The sequence below is a fragment of the Pezoporus flaviventris genome, unplaced genomic scaffold (assembly GCF_033815535.1).
Source record: "Pezoporus flaviventris isolate CSIRO_AGI_PZ_B2104156 unplaced genomic scaffold, CSIRO_AGI_Pfla_v1 ptg000007l, whole genome shotgun sequence".
Classification (NCBI taxonomy): Eukaryota; Metazoa; Chordata; class Aves; order Psittaciformes; family Psittacidae; genus Pezoporus; species Pezoporus flaviventris.
The window spans coordinates 33,155,362-33,177,315 of NW_026892555.1; the positions used below are offsets into that span (position 1 = coordinate 33,155,362).

General features: G+C 37.9%; 1 protein-coding gene across 1 annotated transcript in view; it reads left to right on the top strand.

The window, feature by feature from the left end:
- Positions 1 to 21,954, top strand: part of EYA1 (EYA transcriptional coactivator and phosphatase 1) — a 163,608-nt gene that overhangs the window by 120,377 nt on the left and 21,277 nt on the right. The window contains exon 14 of the mRNA XM_061448299.1: positions 5,216 to 5,305. Coding sequence (XP_061304283.1) covers positions 5,216 to 5,305 — 90 coding nt within the window. The remainder of the gene's footprint in view (positions 1 to 5,215; positions 5,306 to 21,954) is intronic.

Sequence of the window (21,954 nt, forward strand, 5' to 3'; positions counted from 1 at the left end):
TTTCTTGTAAAGCTTATATTTATCGCTGAAAGATTTCATCCCACACCCAGTTAAGTGAAGAGCAAAGCTGCTACTGATTCAGTCCATGCCTGAGTCAGGTTCTGAATTCCTCATAACAGCTTTATGCACTGTGAAAGTCTAAAGCAGGACTGCTTGCAACCTTTCATGCTTGTTAAGGTGCAGTGTGTTTTCGGAAGTGTTTGCTGTAATAGCAGGTTACCTGTTTGAGGACTATAATTAGCTTTTCTTCATTATGTGGTAGAAAAGCAAGTTAATTCAGCAACCTTGGTTTCCTTGGTGTTATTAGTTTATATTTACCTTGTAAAAAGACACTAAAACTTTAAATGCTCCAACAATTATTGTATGGATAATATAGATGACAGCTTTATAAACATTCACTGAAAGTTATTTTCCTTTTTTTGGGCCAAAACCTGCTTTTGCATGGCATCCCAAAATGACCAAATCTATGACGGTTCAGTTCAGAATGAGGAGAACAAATCCCAGTGCTGACAAAAAGAACTCAGTGCCAACAGAATCTCACCACTTGCTTTTGGGCAGAAGAACCCTGCTGGAAAAACCTAATTAGTCATTGCTGTAGAAGTACTTGTGTGAGCATATTTTTTTCCCATTTGTTACTAGTTCCTTAGAATGGTTTCATTAATTGAGGCCTGAACATAAACCTTTCTTGCTGGATGCTTGAGGCTGAGGCAAGTGGCTAGTACTGAGCTGCAGGGAGATATAAATATGTATGCTGCCAGGAGGTGGGTGACTCTCGATGGTAGCGCCATCACTGCAGACACTGTTTACTTGAGATGTATCTTTCACCCAGCTGGCTTTTGTTGCATGGCATGCGGCAGGATACTTCTTCATTGCTAAATGACAATCAGCCGTTGCTCTTGAGAAGAATGACGGCATTACTGCTTATTCTCTGGATAAATATTAGATCTTTTTGGTGAGGGGTAGGATTGTGCATGTCTTTGGCTCTGAAAGTCATGGAAGTGTGCCATTTTTGCTTTATTTTCTTAAAAATTCATTCATATCGTGATTTTTCTTGGTTTATTGGTAGCTTCAGACAACAGTTAGCAATTTCCAGAGACATTAGAGAAAGATAGTGTCAAATGTTCAAAGCAGACATGCTAAAACCTGCATCTGTCATATGATAATTGTAGGGTTTATTTGCAGCAATGGGAGGTGCACAGTTTTCAAAAGAGTGTTTTCTAATGATTTCTGGCCTTAAAATCAGAAATCCAGATCATAAGCCAATCTGTAGAAAAAAAAATAGTTGTGGGGAATTTCTGTTCATTTCACCTGTATTCTGCTTTTTGAGCAGTCTGACATCACCTTCTCATACGTTTCTGCACTGTGATGAGGGCTAGAAATGCTCTTTTAAAAAATTAAATCTAAGCTTCTCACATAATCATTAAAATACAAAAGCTGAATCTTCAAACAAGCAAAAATATCCTCATTAAATAATAGAGGATTTGGCAACTTGGTGTTCATCTCTTTTCATAATGCCTGAGTGAGTTTCATGGTGAATGACTATGAATGATGAGCAGTCCTGCTGCTGAAGGGATTGATTTTCTTTTCCTTATTCTCTTTTTCCTCATAACTTCTTGCTTGTGCCACCCTTTTCTGTATATTCTTACTTTCTCATCTTTTTTTATCACCCGCTCTCCTTTTGCTGTTATTGTGCTCTGCTTTCTCCCTGCTTTTGTCCTTCAGCATTGTTGGAACAAAATCATGCCTCTGCTTTTCCTTTTGCACAGGCATGGTATAAACTGCTACATTTTTTTTTAAAGGTGATTTCATTTTTGTGAACATGAAATGTATGCAACCAGTATAGGAATATAATATGTCCTTCCAGAAGAAAAAAAATAAAGAAACAAAACTAATTTCCATTTGCATTTGGATTTTGTATTTGTTTATGTACAGTGAGAGACCTATTGATCAAATATAAAGTTATCTGTTACTTTAATTGGCATTAGGGCTTCTAAGACCTCAAAAAATATGTTTTGAGATAGATATCAAATGATTAAGTTTTAGAATTTGGAAAAAGTTGGAGCCCTTCTTTAGTCTCTTAGAGCAGGTGGAAATATGTCTCAGTATTGGCACTAGAATACTGTGGTCCTTATGTACATTTCCATTCTCCATGAAAGCATTTATATTCAGAGGCTTTAAAGGAATTTTCCTTTAAATTATAAGCTATTTTAATGTGGTTTAATATATTTTAGAGATTGATAAAAACAAAGCCTGGTTTCACTTAGCCCTTCATTTGTGACCTGTAGGCTTAAGTGGAAAATAAGCCTTGTACCCCAAAGTGAACTTTCCTGTTTTTCAGCTTCTTGTTTCTCCACAAAACAAAGAAATCAAGTGGGTAGAATTTAGAAATGACATACAGACAATGTTTTGGCTCCAGTACCAGTATTCAAAACAAAGGCCCGCTTAAGCAGTTTGACATTGGTATTTCTTTTCTTCAGCTAAACTGTACCTCCCTCAGAGATTTGTACCTAATTTTGACCATACCTGAAAAGACACTCCAACCGAACCTGCAAATCCCAATCAACAAGGAGAGATTGTTAGCTTTCCTCCTCATTGTGTGACACCTCACAATAATTAGTTAGCAATTAGTGGCTTAAAATTGCAAAAGAAGGTTCACTATGGGATTATTTTTAAAAAAAACTTATTCTAGCCTTGTCTTTTTTTTAAGTTTTCAGTCCCCACTGTAATGTCTGACATCAGGGTTTAATCTGCTGCAGTGCCTTAAACCCAAGCTCTTGTGCTTTTTACTAGGGCAGTTGCAAGTTTGTGACTATGCAGGCATTTATAACACTAATGCAAATAAGACTTTTGCCTCTGTTAAACATGTGGGTATCCAGAGCTGCAGCTTAACATGGTTTCTATGCTATGTGGAACTTTCTATAGAAAAAGATTGATTTCAGTCAAGTCAATTAAGTCAAGGAATTAAAAGCTACCTGTTTTGTTTCTTCTCTTAGCTCCTATGGTATTTAATCTGACATTTTCAGTAGGTGCCAATGATTTTCTTATTTGTTTTTCTCCCAAGTAAATTAACCTAATAAATGCATTATTTTAGCATTACTTCAGAGAAATACCCATTCTGTTTTGTCTGCCATTTAAAAAATACCTTGGAGTGAGATGGTTCACAGAAAGCTTTACAAAAAAACATTTTTTCAGACTCAGAAATGTGATTAAAAGTTTAATAAAAATATTTAAGTTGTGTGTACATTGAAACTTAGAATATATATTCACAGCCATCTCTTTAAAAATAACCATTTGGGTCATAACCAGTATCATGCTCCATCTGCCCATTTATTCTGCTTTTGAAAATGATGTTCGTATTTATGGATGGAAACTCAGAATGGGATTAGTTCTGCTCTGTTACATTAGCAGTTGATCATCAAGGTGTAGCTAGTGATCTTCATTTGCATCTTAGACCTTTAGTCCATCTAACTCCTTTTAATAACTAAAGCAGAGACTTTTGTGGGATGACTCCTGTTAGGGCTCAGGCACAAGAGGAATCATTGTCTGGTTTAAAACAAAAAGACTGATGAGCTATGAAGGATGGTGGGGTGGAAACTGGGAACAGAGATCAACAGGAATGTCAGAGGGAAAAGTAGCCTCAGGTCTAGCTGGAGAGCAAATCTCACCTGCTTTCCACCTCACATGCCTGCAAAAGTAAAAGAAAGGAAGACATAGGTCTACAAATAGACCAGTATTAAAACAGAGGGACAGAATACTTCTATTCATATTTTAAAGTCTTTCCATTTGAATTAGGAAGCCAACTATTCTTTTTTTGGCGTTGCCAGTTTAAATAGAAAGCTTATTTTTGAGGGCAAAGGTTATCAAAATAGTATGATGCAATTTTTCTTTCCCATTTTTTAGGGTTTTTTTTGGTGTTTTTTTTATATATATACTTGATTACCTATTTGCTTTTAAATGTATGTGAGTTCAAAAAAAAGATGTTTTGTCTGTTCTATGTAGCTTTGTTTCTAAATGCTTCTTTCCAAAATACTTTTTCTGGTTAGTTTTATTTGGGTTTTTACATTTCCAGAAAGCAAACAGGTTGCCAAATCACCATTCTTTTTGAGCTCTTTGCTACTGACACATTTTGGTTTTTAGCTAGTAGTTACAGAAAAAAAAGTTTTAAAGTTTCATGTTGAAACACCTATTAATTTTATTGAGAGGTGGAAAAAGAAACTAGGGACTAAATCTCTTGTTTTTTAACTTTGAGTTGTCATCAGGTTTAGAATATTAACTTATTTCAAGTAAAATATGAGTTGTCACTTCTGCAGTTCTATTTAAAATATAATTCCTAACAAACTAACATTGTTAATAGAGGGTGTCATGAGATGATGTAACGTGTTCTTTCAAACTGATGCTTCTGTGTGCTTGGATATACTTGGCATTATAAAGGAGAAACTCTATATCAAGTGTATATATCAGGCTTTCATTTCAATTTTTCAGGTTGAAAATATATAAAACATAAAAAAATCACAACAAGACAAACATCTGCAATGCGTTTGGTAACCACAATGCCGAACATGCTTTTTGAATTTATTAGCTCAGTAAGGAATAAGTTGTTATAGTAATTTCTGTAGAGAAGTTAAAGTGTGTTATGTATTAATAACAGACAATAGATTTGTTCACTCTGCATGGGTGGGCCAAGCTGAAAGCATAATTAAAGCATCTTTTTGTGGAGAATCAAGGAGTGTTTTTTAATATAATTGCCATTTGCAAATAAAACATTAACAGTGATTTGCTTTCAAGTCACTAGGTATTCCCAGGACTGAATCCTTTCACTTGTGACGAGGGAGAGTTTATTTTGAGTAACAATAGCATTATCATGCCCTTGGTTGATCGTAAAATTTGTAAACAACTGTAAAATCTGCAGAAATTTTAAGTGAAATCGATTTGGCCTTTCTGCACAGAGGGCAGAGAGCCCATGCCAGGGGTGCACACGGGTGACCACAGAGGTCCTGCTGCAGGATCATGGTATCACTCAAGTTAAATTTGTATTTTTGAGTGTTACTGGTAAGTGTTATAGTACAGGATTAGAGAGTTACTGATGTTAAACTGAAGAAGCAGATGTTGCATTTAATACATCATGTAATCTACCTTGAAAAATAGTTCCTTCAGTTTATATTCTGGTATGTATGTTAGGCATGGTATTGATGGTGTACTCAATTTCTTCTTTAAGGATCCACCCACTTCTGTGTCTCTTGGACTCCGAATGGAAGAGATGATTTTCAATTTGGCGGACACTCATCTATTCTTTAATGATTTAGAAGTAAGTGTTCATTTTTTTGAAAGACATAAAGGTGATTTAATATTTGTCTCTTTTTATGTGTTGTTAGATGGCTTGGCAGTTATTTTTGGTTTCACAGTTTTAATATGAAAACATTTAGAAAATATCTGTGTTGTTTTGTCATCAGGATATATAGTAATATTTACAATAAATGGCCGCACTGGCATTCAAAGGTTACAGTAGTTTAAATGGTGGAGTTTTGTCCTCACAGGTCTTAGTTTTCATGACCACAGTAGACAGGTTTGAGAAGTGGATGCACCAAATGCATCTATAAACTTTAGAATTCAGTAGTCTGCACAGGCCATTAAATATTAATCCTCAGCTTCTATAAACAGTTAATGGCTGGGTACAGATTTCTCACCTACATCATGCTGTGGGCAAGTATTACCTTAACCCCAAGGGAAGTCATCAATGTTGTATATGCTGTCTGTCTCCATGGGCTGTTTACTGGGGGTCCTCTGCCTTTTCTGGGGGCAGGTACTATTTGTTACGTGCTAGGGTTTCTCTGCTGTGTGTGCCTCAATCCTGCGGCATGTGGCAAGGAGCTGGTGTCATCTTGCCAAGGGTTTTTTCAGCCTATGCAGGCTCTAGTTTGGTAATGCTTGTGAGATGGTTCCAAAAGTATCCAAACTGCTGAAAGAGACTGTCACCATAATGCCTGGCTCTTTCATCTTAAAAGGGAAAAAAACATTTTCTGATCATATTTTAACAGCGCAAAAACATGAAAACAGTCAGATTTCTTTCCCATCATAGTGAAGACAGCTGTTTATTTAAAATCCAGCTGTTAAGCAAGCTTGTGGTGGGGCTGCCAACACACATTAATCATCAAGTTGTTGTTTTGCTGGATTTTAGAATAGTGTGTTATTCCAGACAGGCAAAAGAATCTAAAAGATTCAAATGCAACTTTTGCTGATCAAAGTTAATTGGCAGCAATTGGCCTTTAAATATTTCCTGATGTTTCCCTTTTCAAAATCAAGCAAAATACACCTTATTTAATAGATGAGCCAAAATCATTTGAAAAATACCAGTGTGTGATAGACCTCAAATGTGGTTTATCCAACATCTGTCCTATATTTTGATTTCTTTTCATCTAAAAAGAAACCACTCACAGATGATTTGGCATCTTAGAATGTAATGAAATTATTTAATGTGCTTTATTTTTTCTTCCATTCCTTAGTGGAGTATTTATTTTTTATACTTACAATAGAATAGAATATTTCTTTACATTTTAAAACAGCAGTTTCTTTCATTAAGGTAGCTATATGTAAAGATATCATTGTTTGGGATGTAAGAAGCGCCATCAGTGAGTTTCATGTATAGGACTGATTTTTCAGATTTTAGAAAAGTACAACAATGCTATTTATTTTCCAAATCTGTTTCTGATTTCTGGTTATATTTCATTTTCTCCAAAGCAGAAAGAGAAAGTACTACTGTATCTTACCAGCATATTCAACAGAGTTCTCTGTGTTCATTTGCTGTGTGTAGCCAGTAGACTTGTTGCTACTTCCTTATATGTTTGTCAGCGTCACTGACTTTAATGGAAGCTAAACAATTGACCACATTTTAGGGGTAGTAGATTATCTTCTGATAGTTGGCATGTTACAGCCTTAACAATACAGCATAGCAGTTTATTCACTGAAGAACTTTGAAGCTGTGTCTGAAAAAAATACTGATTCACATGGTTCATGAAAGCAGAGTAGCTCACTGGATTAACTTGGTTCTTTGCATTCCCCTATAACAAGCCGGTTTGTCTTGTGTCTTCAGACTCAAGTGTCACAGTATGTCTATACCCCTCTTCATACACAGAGGCATTTAGAAGTGAGCAGTTGTGTTCATGTTCTTGCATGAGTTTTGAGTCCTTATTTCTGAGGAACCCAAGCTCAAATCTGAAAGACCTTGCCCTGTCCAAGGGAGTGAAGAGCATGTTCAGTGTGCCAAGGAGTAGGTTTGTGCTTGTGGATTGCCAGTGAAATCTTCAGAGAAGTACACAGGGAAGGGGCATAAGAGAGCCTGTACTTTGTGGGAAGCAGCATGTAGGGACAGACTGATCTTTCAGTTCACCAGGAATGTCAGGGGTTTTGAAACGTATCACAGACACATACTGTTTTTGCAAGAATATGCCATCCTGGACCTGCAGTTGTTCTTGTGAGCATCACCATTATTAGCAGGGCCTCCCTGGTTCCCAAGGCTGCAACCTCAGGGCAGATTCCTTGCATTCGTCTCAGAAACCTAAAGTTCTTGCTTGGTGGTTTGGAAGATCAGGCTGGCCTGAAGCTTGACAGACTTCCATGAAAACTGTGGGCAATTTGGCTTGGCTGTGACTCAGGCTTAAAGCATCTGTTCTTGCCGATGCAGGACTGAGTCTGGAAGATCTAGTGGTGACCCTGCTCACTCATAAGCTTTCCAGTTCATGTGCACAAGCATCTGAGCTGTTAGGAATCATAAAGTTTGTGTGCAACATTTCCAGTGAGCCACAGAGCCTGGGCATCCTTGCCCAGAAATAGCACGAAGACAGGCAAAGCTGGACTTGGAGCTTGTCTAACCCACAGTGTAGACATGTCTTTGAGTCTAGGCATAATTCAAAGTGGGAAACTGAAAGCTGATGCTCTCTGGCTCACCCAGGCTCAGGGGGAACCCTTCCTGGCATAGAGAGAGGCTGGGTTTATGGGCAGGCAGTTGTCTGCTATAACTTTGGCATATGATGCACATTTTTCGAGATACCTCAAGTTAATGATTTTTAGTAAAAATCTTCTTTTCATCAGATGTGTTCCAGAAAGCTCTAATCAGAACAGCTCTCTTCCTACCCAAGTTAAGGAGAAAGTATTTTGTCCTCTTTTAAACTGCTGAAGACTGGTTTAACATTTTGAATGCAAAGGGAAGAGTTGCAACAGTGATCTCTGAAGCACTGCTTGAGCTCAACCTAGAGTTTTATTTAATGTTATTAGGTTAAATTCTAAATTTCAGCAGTTATTTTTTAGTCTGTATAAAGTGAATCAATGCCAGTGCATATCAGTTGCAAACTAGTTTACCCATTCTAATTTATTAGGGGACACAGCCAGGTAAACGAATCATCTAATTTTCTATTTGTTGCTCTTTATGTAATACTACTACTATTACTATTAATAATAGTAGTACTATTTGTAATTGACATTGTTCAAATTCAATGAAAAAAAATCAGGTCTTACTGTCTAGCTCTGAATGTGTGAACTCCACTTAGATTTACAGTTAGTTACTGCACCCTCAGTTTGTACTAGTTTTTAGTTTATTGTTTTGAGAAAAACTAGAAGAGATGCTTTATTTCCTTCACTTTACGCAGATTTATTTGAAGTAATTAATTCCAAACTGATATAATAGTAAATATCAGATCTTGAAGGAACATTTCTTAAACATCATGTTGAAGAGGCATGGCAGGTTTTTTAAAATCCTTAAAAGAAAATATTAATGTTTACTAACGTATAATTTGATCTAAGTGCCATCATAAAGAATATTTTCTTGTGTTAATAGTAATTTCATAATGAAATTATAGAAGTACACTAAGACAAATAGAAAATAGTGCAGTGATGTCAAAATTTAGATTCCAAAATCTAACTTCAAATTAGGAAGTATAGGTTTTCAGTATTGAAAATCTTCCTTTAAATATCTCATACTATGTTCTATGGTAGAAATTTAATTGCATCCAGGAGGGAATAGCTACACTGATGTAACGCTCTCAAGAGAGACAGTTATCTCATCAGAAAAGAATGCGTGATTTTACATGCTAATTATGTTGTGATAGGGATAATAAGGTATAATATTTTAATGGTATATATGGAGCAATTACACATATGAGGTATTTTAGGATGTATGCTCCAGTGTTTTAGGGAAATTAGCAACTTGATGATGTGACTGAAACATGACATTTACCTATCTCGTCACTTGCCAAGGCAATCAGCTCCAGTGCAGGTGCATTCCAGAGCACAGTGGGGGATTGCAGTGTACGTGGGTCATTCTTGAGCCAGGGAAACCCCAGGGGAGCACTGAGACCCACCAGGAGCCAGCAGCTCTCATGAGAGGGTGGGCAAGGCCATGAGTAACGGTAGCCACAAAGGCAGCCCTAGGGACTAGCGACGAGGAGCACTGTGACCAGGATGGAGAAACGTGGCATGGCACAGAAGTCCACGCAGGAGGGCACCTCTTCAAAGGGGATTCCACCAGGCAAGTGGAGAGACTTGAAGTCCAGTAACTTAGCAACTGGGCACCATTCTGTAACCATCTCCATAGGTCAAGGGCACTCATCCTACCTGACCCTAAGTCTGAATGGTGGACACTTGTCTAAGAGCAAAGGCTGCAGCTCCAGCTGGGGGGTCTGCACCATCTACCGCAGCAGTGGCTAATGCTTCTACCCAGACAGAGGTGCTGAAGGGAGAGGCTGCAGTCCAGACCTCAGGCAGCTAAGGTGGTGAAGAGAGCTTTAAACTAAAGTTGCAGGGGGAAGGGAACCTCAATCCATCCAGCTCCTACCAGTTTTATGCCAGTACCAGCAAGAGTTGCCCAGAGCCTGGAGAGGGGTTGCAGGTCAGGAGGAGAGCATCTGAGGGACAGCACAAATTAATTCCAGGCTTCATCAGGGGCCCAACTTAAATGCCTCTATGGAAACAAACATAGCATGGGGATAAACAAGAGGAGTTAGTGTGTACACATCTGCGGGGCTATGATCCAACTGACATCAGGGAGACTGGTGGGATGCCTCCTATGAGCGGAGTTTTGGAATGGAAGGATACAGGCTCTTTAGGAGAGGCAGGAGAGATGAGGAGGAAGTGTTGCCCTCTGTGTCAATGACCATCTGGAGTGCATGGAGCTCTGCCTGGGGGTGGATGGACTGGCTAAGCCACCATCCATCATATTTGAGAAGTCATGACAGTCCATTAAGGTTCCCATTAACTGCAAAAAGGGAAACATAATACCCATTTTTAAAAAGGGAAAAAAGGGAAGACCTGGGGAACTACAGGCCAGTCAGTCTCACCTCTCTGCCTGGCAAGATCATGGAGCAGATCCTCCTGGAAGCTGTGCTGAGTCACATGAGGAAAAAGGAAGTTATTGGTGACAGCCAATATGACTTCACTAGGGGCAAGTCATGCCTGACAAACTTGGTGTACTTCTATGATGGAGTTACAGCTTTGGTAGAAAGGGAAGAGTGACTGACATCGTCTGCCTGGACTTGTCGTGTTAAATGCTTTGTACATCTTTGTCTCTGATTTGGAGGAGCATAGATTTGACACAGACCACCTGGTGGATAAAGAATTGACTGGGTGGTCACACTTCAAGAATGGCAGTCAACAGCTCAATGTCCAAGAGGAGAGCAGTGACGAGTGGTGTTCCTCAGGGGCTGGTATTGGGATCAGGCCTCCCATGCTGAGGAGCAGCACAAGAGCAGCTGTCTGTGTTGCTCAAATTCTTCTGCCTCTTTACTCCGTTAAGTTAGAATAGAAAACATTTTACAAATCCCACACTTTACACATATGGGAACATACCTGGCTCTCATGAGGCATGAAGATACTGACTTACCTGTATGCATGTGTTCACAGTTTAAAGCAAAGAATAAACAGCGTTTACATCCTTGCACTCTCACACTCTATGTTTGCCCTGTAAACCTCCTTCTTTCACCCATATGGCAATAAATCCTTCCAGGACTCCTACAAGTCTGTAACTTCTGTAACTGCTTGCTTGGATTTACTCAGATCTAGAAGTTGATAGGGAGGAATTAACTGCCAGGTATTTTTTATGAAAACTGAGTTTTGTGGGTTGTTTCCTGCATCATTTACTATGTGAATGTGCCTGCTCTCCTTGTTTGTATCTCCCAGTCACTGGACCATCAGTATTTATCAACACTATGTCTCCCTCATATTCCCTTGCAATCTCAGGGCTGTGTGGAGGGCAGCTTTTCTACTTGAAATGTGACCAGGATGTCTGACACCCAGCGGTGTGCAGGGCCTTTCTGCTCTCTGAGGAAATATAAAGGACCTCTAAGATCCACATTGCAGTGCAGCCTCATGGCACTAAGGCACTTACTTATACCTTCTGTGCTAACACCAGGCACTAAAGGGATTGCTCCAAGAAGAGGTGTTCCTTCATAGTGAAAGCTCAGGCCTAAGAAAGGGAGCAACTAAAATCCAGCACAGCAACTGTGAAGCCTGATCACAGAGCAGAACTTCCTTAACATTAGTCCCTTTTTGGCCTTTGCCTTCAGTTCTTACAGGTGAAACTAGGCTGCCTCCCTGCTGCTGGAAGCAAATGCACCATATAAATCACTTCTAGGCCTCAAGGAGTGCTTTTCTTCATGACAGGGACACATATATTCTTCTTTTCATCAGCCTGAAAATTTTCTTCTTTGTAGGTATCAGTAACACCACAGGAGACTAAGTGACTTTCCTCCCAGGTCCTTCAGTGACCGTGCACACAGCTATGGCCCCAGCGAACCATGCAGTGCCCTTTAGGAATGCCTTTGAAGCAATACAGCCATATGTTCTGTTTCTTTAATCTGAAGGAGAAAGGGAAACTATTTCCCTTCAGACCTTAGTACTTTAATATGCCACAGACTCAGGCTGGTAACTTTTAGCACAGTAGCACTCTGAAGCATGATTTGGGATCATGGGCATTATCATAATACACATTATTGAATAATAACATTCAGCAGACTTACTGTGTGCAGGTTACTGCACATCTCAAAGAACCATGACCACTGTAGGGTAAAATGCTCCTCTTTCTGAAAGCACTACAGCACATCTGGTCCTAGAGTCAAGTAATCTAACAAATGAAGTGCTTGGATGCAAGCCAGCCCTTAAGTGCAGGCTTCAAGCAAGCTCCAGAGCAAGCTGGGAGAGCAGGTTGCCCACTCTTAGCAGTGTGGAAGTCCATCATTTATTCTCATACCTTGCGGAAATGTCATGGAGCCAGCTTTGGGCAGGTGTGACAGGTATGATGTTGCCTAGATTTAAACTTAGTTAAGTTGTATGAAGGTCCAGTCAGTGATGGATGTCGGGGGAGCTGCAGAGGCACAGCCAGGCAGACCAAGGGGTAGAGGAGGAAGACTGAAAATTAAATCACCAGAGAGAAAAGCTTGCTCAACTTCTCAGCATACTGAAAATTGGATTATTTTGTGTCTGAACCCTGCTTCAAGCTTTGAACATTTACAGGGTAAGCCTTTGCTGGCATTATGTACTAATCACTTTTCTAATGCATGTATTTTACAGGCATATTTGTGTTGACAAAATGACATAACAGCCCATATTTGTGATTGCCACTACTTTGTAATTCCTGATCACTTGCCTTAGTCCCCTTATCTACAGATAAGGATGGTAATGGTGAGAAGGATGATAATTCTATCATAAAGTACTCAAGAGGGAAAAGAGACAGCCAAATCTGGTGACTAGTAGTTGTTACTGTGTACAGCTGTAGTTGGCTTTTTAACAATGCTTCAGCTTGGTCTCTTGAATGTCTTAGTCCTCAGGAACACCCTGGCATGAATGTTCTCTCTGCTGACACAATTAGAAAATGTGTGTATTCAAACAAGTTTAAAAAATACTAGGACAAAAAAACCATTGCGAATAGTCATCCAAGAATACTTTCCAGTTTTCCATTGTATTTGTTACTTTGTTTTCTATTGGTTTTTGTTTTGTATTATTTTTGTAAATTGTAATTGTTCCAGTTTGAGTTACTCATACATTTCAAGTAAAGTCAGTTTTTTAAAACCACAGGTTAAAAAAACAATATAGCATTTAGAGCACAAGGGCATATCAGTCATCACAAATCATGGCAGTGTTTCAGATGTCTGTACTTGTGAACTAGTAACCAGTATGAACTCCACCCACTATTTTGCTCTTTGGTACCAGGGCTTCTGTTTGGGATGACTGGATTTTGCTTTAGTACAGGTGGGCCAAAGAGTAGGCTGGAATGATTTGTGAAGAAATACATTGACACACAAACTGCCCAGTGTAGTAAAGAGCATTTCATAGAATCATAGAATGTTTTGGGTTGAAAGGAACCTTAAAGACCATCTGGTTCCAACCCCCTGCCATGGGCAGGGAATCCTTCCACCAGACCAGGTTGCTCAAAGCCCCATCCAACCTGGCCTTGAACATTGACAGGGATGGAGCATCCACAGGTTCCCTGAGCAACCTGTTTAGTGTCTCACCAACCTCACAATAAAGAATTTCTTCCTCTTATCTAATGTAAATCTTTCCGTTCAGATCTGTTACCCATTGTCCTACTTCTACAGGCCTTAGTAAAAATGTCTGTCCCCATCTTTCTTCTAAACCCTCTTTACATATTGAAAAGTCACAATAAGGTCTTCCCAGAGTCTTCTTCAGGCTGAACAACCTCAATTCTCTCAGCCTTTCCTCATAGGAGAAGTTTTCCAACTCTCTGAGAATTTCTGTGGTCCTCTGGAGCTGCTCTGACAGATCCAAACCTTTCTTGTGCTGGTGACCCCAGTGCTAGATGCAGAACTCCAGGTCGGGTCTCAAGGGAGCAGAGTAGAGGGGTGGGATCACTTCCTTCAACCTGCTGGTCACGCTTCTTTTAATGCAGCCCAGGATACGGTTGGCATTCTGGGCTGGAAGAGTACATTGCTGGCTCATGTCCAATTATTTATCCACCAGTATGCCCAAGTCCTTCTTGGCAGGGCTGCTTGCAATCAATTCACCATCCAGCCTGTACTGATACAGGTGATTGTCCCAACCCAGGTGCAGAACCTTGCACTTGGCTTTATTGAACTTTATGAGGATCACACTGGCCACTCCTCAAGCCTCTCAAGGTCCCTCTGGATGGTATCCCATTTGTTCAGCGGCATGCATGCTAGCCAAAAAAGTTTTGTCATAGAAAGCAAGCTAACTGTTAGTCGTATTAAACCCATCTCAAAGATGGTACCCTAAAAGTAATTTCTATCAGTTACAAACATGTTTTGTCTACATACTCTCTCAAATTACACATTCAGAGGTATTCCTTCCAGTGACAGAATTAAAGTTCTTGTCCCCTTCCCAGGAAATAAAATGCCAAATGCTTACATATTTTTCACTAGAACAATTGTACCTGCCCGTTACCCCCAGGTTCTGCAGAGCCTGAAAAAACAGATTTAAGGATTGGCCAGTACAGAAGATAGTGTATTGAAGGGCAGCTTGTACCTGGAAGTCGTTGTAATATCTGCATTAAAGCAGTGTATAGACAGGGTCTGTTACTGGAATCACAGCTCTACACCAGGTATGGCAGCTTTAATTGCAACAGAAACCTCAGTGTTGTGCTGCCATGGCAGTCTCTGAAGGGTACCATAAAGACTGCTATATAATGAATTACATGAGACAGCACTTAAAAATTCTGTTATAAAGAATAATGAAACAATACAGTTATAAAAAAATTGTCTAAGGCTTGATGGAAATTAAGAGTTGCAAAACTGTAAGAAATATAACAGACTGAGAAGTTTGCAGTCTATTTTCGTACTTTTCCTGTCAATCCATTAACAGATTTCAAAATCCTGACTTACGTTATATTGCTGATGCATATAAACACCTGCCCTTAATGAATTTTTACTTATGAGGGTTTGCAAAGTCCATATATGTACCACAGAGCTCTTTCACCAATGCAGGTCATGTCCTAAGCACAGATGCAATACACTGTTTGATGGTTTAGCGTGTAAGGTCCAAACCTAGGTAATGATGTGATTCATCTTGAAGGCCTCTTAGTGCCAGAATTGTCATTTCAGATATGAATACGCCTTTTTTATTATTTCATCCAAGAAGTCTCAAATAATAGAACAGTGAGGCCAAATAGTTGAATAAATAATAATGTAAAAGCAGTTAATATTGCTATTAATTTATATACTGCTTTCCATTTATTCTTGCATATAGAGGCTTCTCTTTGGCTTTTGATATTTCACAGAACTGATGTGAAGAAAATTTTTTTATATTTTTTTTTAAATATTATGGTTGCCACTGAACAAAAGCCTATTTACTGCTACAGATGTCAATACTGTAGTTATGACATGTTCATAACACTTTCATAAGTTTCCTAAGCAGCCCCTTATTAGTTTATAACCTAAAAATCTGAAAAGTTTCACAAATTCAAACAGCATTCCCGAGCTGTAGATTTTGAGTTTTAGTCTCTGATTAAGCTGAGAGATGTGTAAAATCTCATACAGCCAGTGAAGTCTGTGGTGCAGCTACAAGTGGGAAAGAGTATAAGTTATTCCAGCTAAGATCAACATTAATTTACACTCAAATATCTTTCTCAACCCATCCTTTCTGTTCACACAATGCAGTTATTTTGTGCTGATTCCTCTGCTTTGAGGCAAACAATATTTTTTCTCACTGGACTCTTACAATGCAAACTGAAGAGAACACGATAGTCACTTTTAAAAAGTACTCTCTTTGTTGGTTTGGGTACCATCTTAAACTCAGATTTGCATTATTCAGGTTCGTGTTTTAAGTGGATTAGTCTCTGAAAATAATATACTTCTATTTTAGAAAAGCAAGTGAAACTAAGTGTTATCCTTACATGCTGTTTTGTAGGATGGGAGCACATTAGCTAGTCCTTGGGCAAGTACGAAGATTTTAAACCATAGTATAGATATCTTAGGAATATGCATGGTAGGTAATTTCTATCAGCTGCTTCAACCTAGGTTTCATTTTAGCATGAATTTACAATGTTATTATTTACAAGTTGTCTGGTATCTTCAGAGCCACCATGCAGTTTGTGCTCTTGTGGTTGAGTGCAATGATTGTAGCTTAAATTTTAAGAAAAGATGCATATGCATGCATTTTAAACAAATATGTTTATGCTGGGTTGTTTAGTTGGTTTGTTTTGGGTTTGTTTTTTTATTTTTGTAGGAATTATATTAAAATGTTGCTGCAGGGAGAAAAATTAAGAAGTGTCTTTCATTCATTTTCTTTTAAAAGCACGGAAGGAGTGCTTGAAGTTGGTTCCCAAAATGTTTGAGTTTCATGGTCTCGGGAGATTTCTACTGTTTCAGTCTGGTTACAATAAGGCCTCTATCTGAATTTCATCCAGTTCAATGGTCTAATGAGACTGTAAAGAAAGGGGGAGGGGGTTATGCCCTTTATTCATTGCTGTATCACTTTTATTTTTGTGTGGTTTAAAATAAATTTTGACTGCTGTTAGTTGCATTTTTAAAATTTTACTTTAGATACAGTCAAGAATCTGGGTGTTTCTGTAGCAGACTAAAGTGATCTTAATGTGTGCTGTTAAAACATGAGGTTTTAATGATTTTTTTTTAAAGTAAATTAAAAATTTAACAAAAAAATAACAATGAGGTATTGAAGGAATGGAGTATTTGTTTTAATTTATTTCCCCCTTCCCCCCCCAATATTCTTATTCTGTCAGAATATGGCAGTCCAGGCACTTCCTGAATGTTACCTGCAGTACTGTATAAGATGATAGTTCCTACACGTTCAGTGACAGCAAAGTACAGGCTGCTGACATGAGTGCTGAGCCCAGCTTAAATATTATTGTCACAGGAAAGATCAGCAATATCTAAGCAAGTGATCTCTTCTGAACTGTAGAAAATCATTTCAATCAGTTGAAAGAACTCCTCTTTTTCTTCTGCATATTTGTATACCTCACATTGCAAATGTGAAGTATGGATACCCAGGGGAATAATGACTTCCCTAACATTAGTAGGCAAAGGGAGAGCCAGTTGTAGCAGCAGTTATAACTCAAGTAAGAGGCTTACTAAGAATTTTCTTTGACTGAAAAGTTTAAAAATACAGGTCAAATATTTCAACTAATTTATTTTCTTTAAAAGTGTGTTTACAAGTCCAAAACTTCCATTATGGCCTTGGTCAAATGAATAAGGCATAAATCAAGCCATAATTACCCACAAGTAAAAGTTGATGAGCAGAGCAAAAATGGCAGAGAAAACATACCCTGACTTTTTTGTTTCATCACTTTAATAAATTCAGACAGAAATTTGAATACAAGCAACCTCTAACTCCCAAACTGTCAAGAGGCAAACTAATGTCTGTTTCCTGAATCTAATCTCCACTACTTTGGTCTTTAACAAAACAAATATAATGACTAACAGAAGTATCTTCCACAAAGCATCATAAAGCAAAAGGGATTTTTCTAATTGTTCTTTTACATTGTAAATTTATACATCTTTCTTTATCTTAGGAAGGTAGGAAAAATAGAGAGGAAAAATCTTTCATATGACTTTACATTTTTAGTTTATAATCAAAGCCACACTCAACCATCTGTACTAATGTGTTGTTGTATATATTGGGAAAGAGTCTGTAATTTTAAATGCAACATTCTAAATTATAAGGAAAAAAAATTATAAGAAAAAAACAACCAACCAAATACTGCTTGATTGATTCCAATTCAGTCTTTTTATTTTTCCTTTTTAGTTTAAAGAAGTACGGTGAAGAAATAAATCTAAAAACTTACAAATAACAAAAATGCCTTTGCTAAAGCATTAAATCAGCTGTGTGGTAATGCAAGTTTTATGTATAAACTTCATATGGTCATGCAAAGGGTTAAGCTATGTGATTTCAGGATAAAAGGTTTCCTGAGTTGACCATTATTCCTATAGTCTGCCAACAACTTTGCAATAAATGGAATGATTTTTATGGGAATGTGGTTATTCACAGCAAGACTACAGTTGGTGTCAGTATGAAAAATTCTTCTTTAGTAGATTCTCTCAGCAGGGATAACAGATCTGAAAGAAAGGGAAAAAGTAGTTACAGGGAACTCTGGCTGGTGTTGGTGACAAATTATGTTTACAAAATGATGGGGTAACCCGTTGAAAAAGAAGAAATCAGACAACAGTAAATCAGTCTTGCTCCTCCAAGTACTGCTGTTCCAAAACAAGTTACTTGTGATTGTGTATTATTTAATAGCTTCCGTTTCTCTTGTCCATAAAGCAAGTGATACTTTTAGGCTTTCAGCTGCAGGGGTGTGAAATAATGCTTCAGAAATCAGTATAATTACTGCAAAGGTATGTCATTGTCCTTGAGATAACATAAAACACTGATAGGTATGAATTAAAATAATTCAGGAGAAAAAAATTGTCCTTTTTTTAGATTTAAATATTATTTAAATAACATATATACTAGTTGTAATTGCAATCTTTATAAAATTTATTATTTCTTAGTATCACTTGTCTATTTTTTACTTTATGTTTTTTGAAGTAATATTATAAGGAAAATGTGGAGGAGAAAGCATTAAAATATCAATGAAATTAGTTGGTATTAACAGTAATTCCATCTAAGTTTGGTTTGTGATAAGCTGTCAGAATGCTTTAAACTACTGATTAAATCTGTATCACTGCCATTAGAGATGGTATTATCTTCCACTCAAGATGAGGAGAAAAATTGCATAGAATTTAACGATTATCCCCAAACCATACAGCAGCTTTATGGTTTTTAATTGTTTGATCTTTCATAAAGAAAGTTGTTGGAGGATGAAGGGGTTTTGTTACGATTTTGGTTGGGATTTCTTTTTTAAGCAATACCTAGTGGCTATTTAAACGTAAACACAGCAGGTTTGAGTGCTTCCTGCTCTTTGTTTTCCTCATGCACAATTAACCCAGCTCTATTTAAAACATTGCATTTGCAAACTTGTCTCAGAGCGCTGCAAGACCTCGGAGTAGCCTTGTGGCATCAATTTCCTTTGTTGTGCTGGGATCACCACTAATGTACCAGCAAGGAAGAAAAATCAACCTAGCTGTGTCAATGTCAGGAAAAAACACTGTTTGTCCAGATCAGAGCAATAGTGTTGTTGAGGTGAAGTGGTAGCTTTACTGACCCAAAAATAAATATTGACTAATATGATGCCAAAGAAAACAAAATCCTTAAGAACGTTACATTTTGTATTCTCTCAAACCAGAAAAATACCATGTGCATTCGTTGATATTCTAAGCAATATTTCTTCACTAGAAATATTTAAAAAGTAATCTATGAAATAAATGTTTTTTGTTTGAAAATAATTTTCAGAAGAGTGTGATACTTAAAGGTGCAGCTGAAAGCAGAATCAGCTCTCGGTGACTGTTGGATGTAATCATTCCTTTTAGCCATGTGAATGTTTATTGCTGGTGGTATAAAAAATGAGAATATATAAAATATAAGAGTATAAGATTTGGCTGTGTTTGGAGGATGGATCCTGGAAAGTCTTAGTGAACCTTTGGCCCTCTACATCCTAATTGGTTAGCTCGACATCAAATGAGAAACAACTGTAGTCACTTACAGCAAAAACAGGTAGAAAAATAGATTGATGGGCAATCAAACTAAAAAAAAAAAAAAAAAGCAATTATGTGAAAGGCTGCTGAATAAGCTTGTTGAATAAGAATCTCCCACACACTTCCAAATATCATAAGGATGGCAACTCAGCTAATCCCTGGTCACCCAGAGTAGAGTCATCCGTGCCCCAACAGAGGAATATCTATTCAAAAAATGCCTTTTCTCATTTGGCTGAAACAAGAGTTCCCCTGCTCTTGATGTTTGTAATGTCTGTAATGAGAACCTCCTGACCAGACTGTGGCTAAGGGTGCTTTAGGAAGAGCCTGTGATTCAACTTCTGATAGTTCACCTTCAACAACAGAGAGTTCTTGGAAAGCTGAACATGATTATTCCGAAATCATCAGTAGAGCCTTTTTTCTACAGCACTCATTTATTTGTAGATGTAAACCTAACTTTTAAGGTACTTTAAGTCCTATGAAGAGTTCAGTTTATAATGACCCATCAACAGATATGGACTCCCAGCAGGCATTGCAGCAGTCATCTTAGCACATTCAGACTGAGACACAAAGCCCATCTATTTGCATTTCGTTTTCCACAGTAGCAATCCAGGAACAGCTCAGTTCACTGCAGGAAGGAAGGAAAGAAAGGAAAGGAAATACAAATCATGGTAAGGAATTTTCCCTGATATGTACATGATGGAATGACTGGAAATAGTTTCTCATCTCCATGATACTACAACCATGGGTGACTTGCAGAAAGCCCATACAGTTCCACTTCATGAATGTGAGACTAAATTATGCTACATATAGTTGTAGGTATATGAACAGAAATGCAAAACAAAGTCTTCATTCATAGGCAGAACTGTGGCTTTGCTGGTGTGTGCAAAACCCAGCGAAAAGCTTTGACCCATCCAAAATGCATGATGCCTGACTGTTGTGGAATGTGCTACTGTGGTTCCGTGAGTCTTAGAGATACAAAAACTAATACCTCCTTAGTTTACTTGAGATCATTCCTATAGGCTTATGAAACTTATTAACCACTTAATTTCTTTCATGTTGCCAGTCATAAGTACCTTCAAACTAGGTGCTTCTGAAAATAGATCCTGTATGATTTCCTTTCTCAAGAAAATCAGATGGAGTAGTCTTTGTACACGTGCAGCTCAGCTGAAACACATGGGAGCCTACCAAGCTCATAGCATCACTAACACTATTTATCTTCCTGTTGCTTCCTCTTTCTCTAAATGTCAGGCTGTAAGGCACAAAAACTCTTGCCTATCCAGTTGGCACTGTCCTGCTTTCAGTTCCCAGAGCTCTGGCAAAGCAGGCAGTCTCCTCTGTTCCATCTGCGCAGGGCAGTGGTGCCTCAGCTCACTCCCTAGTTCTGCTACTGTGAAGTGGCAAAGGGGTCAACAACCACCCCACAACACTGAGGGGGGAAAGAAAAGGAAGGAGAAAAATGCAGTTGTGCAAAGGTCTACCCATAGGAGCAAACATTTTAGATGTCTGCATTGCCGAGGTTAGCAGAGAGAATTTTAATCCTTGTCTTCGCCCCATTAGCAGATAATTACAAGGATGGGAGACTTGGTAGCCCAAAGCACTGTAGTTTTCATTTAAACACATACATTTAGGAGATCATCAACAGCACCAAGGCAAGGCAAGTTTAAATTAATTGGTTGCACAGGACTGAAATACAGAGTTCACATCTTCTTGTGAAAATTTCCATGTGATCCTCTCATTTCCTGAGATGTGAGATGGTTTCAGGCTTTTGTGGAAAAATCATTCTTTTAATAAGTTTAATTTTGAAATTGTCTAAAATTTAAATATATTTGAACAACCTTTGGTATATAAATAAAATGTGTATGTTCTAAAAGTATACTTTCAAGTTAATACATTTGGGAATAATTCATTACATGCTGACCAGGTTCATGGCTTTTGTTACTTCTTTAAACACATTCGTATTTTATTTTCACTGGCTTTCATTAGTCATAGAATTTTTTTCTTTTTATGAAAGTATATATCCACAGATAACATGAATCATGTTGTAAAGAAGGTATTTACAATGTGAAGTGCTGAACTTTTAAAATAAAGTGAATTTGACATTTTGAACTTAACACTGTCCTTTCCAGGAGTGACACAGATTCTTTAAACAGATAAACTTGAGTCTTATTTAGCCATTTCTATCTATGGGCAAAATGCTTTCTCTGACACCCTCCTCTTCCATTCTCTTTTTCTGCAAACTATACAGAAATAGAACAACAAATTATTCTGTCAGAGCTATAGCAAGAATTGTTTGTTAGAGAGGCACTCTCTAACACTTCCCTGAGTAAGATTATACCTTACTGAAATAGAATAGTTTCATTTTTTATCTTTTCTGAACAACTGGAATGCAATGAGTGTATTTAGAACCACA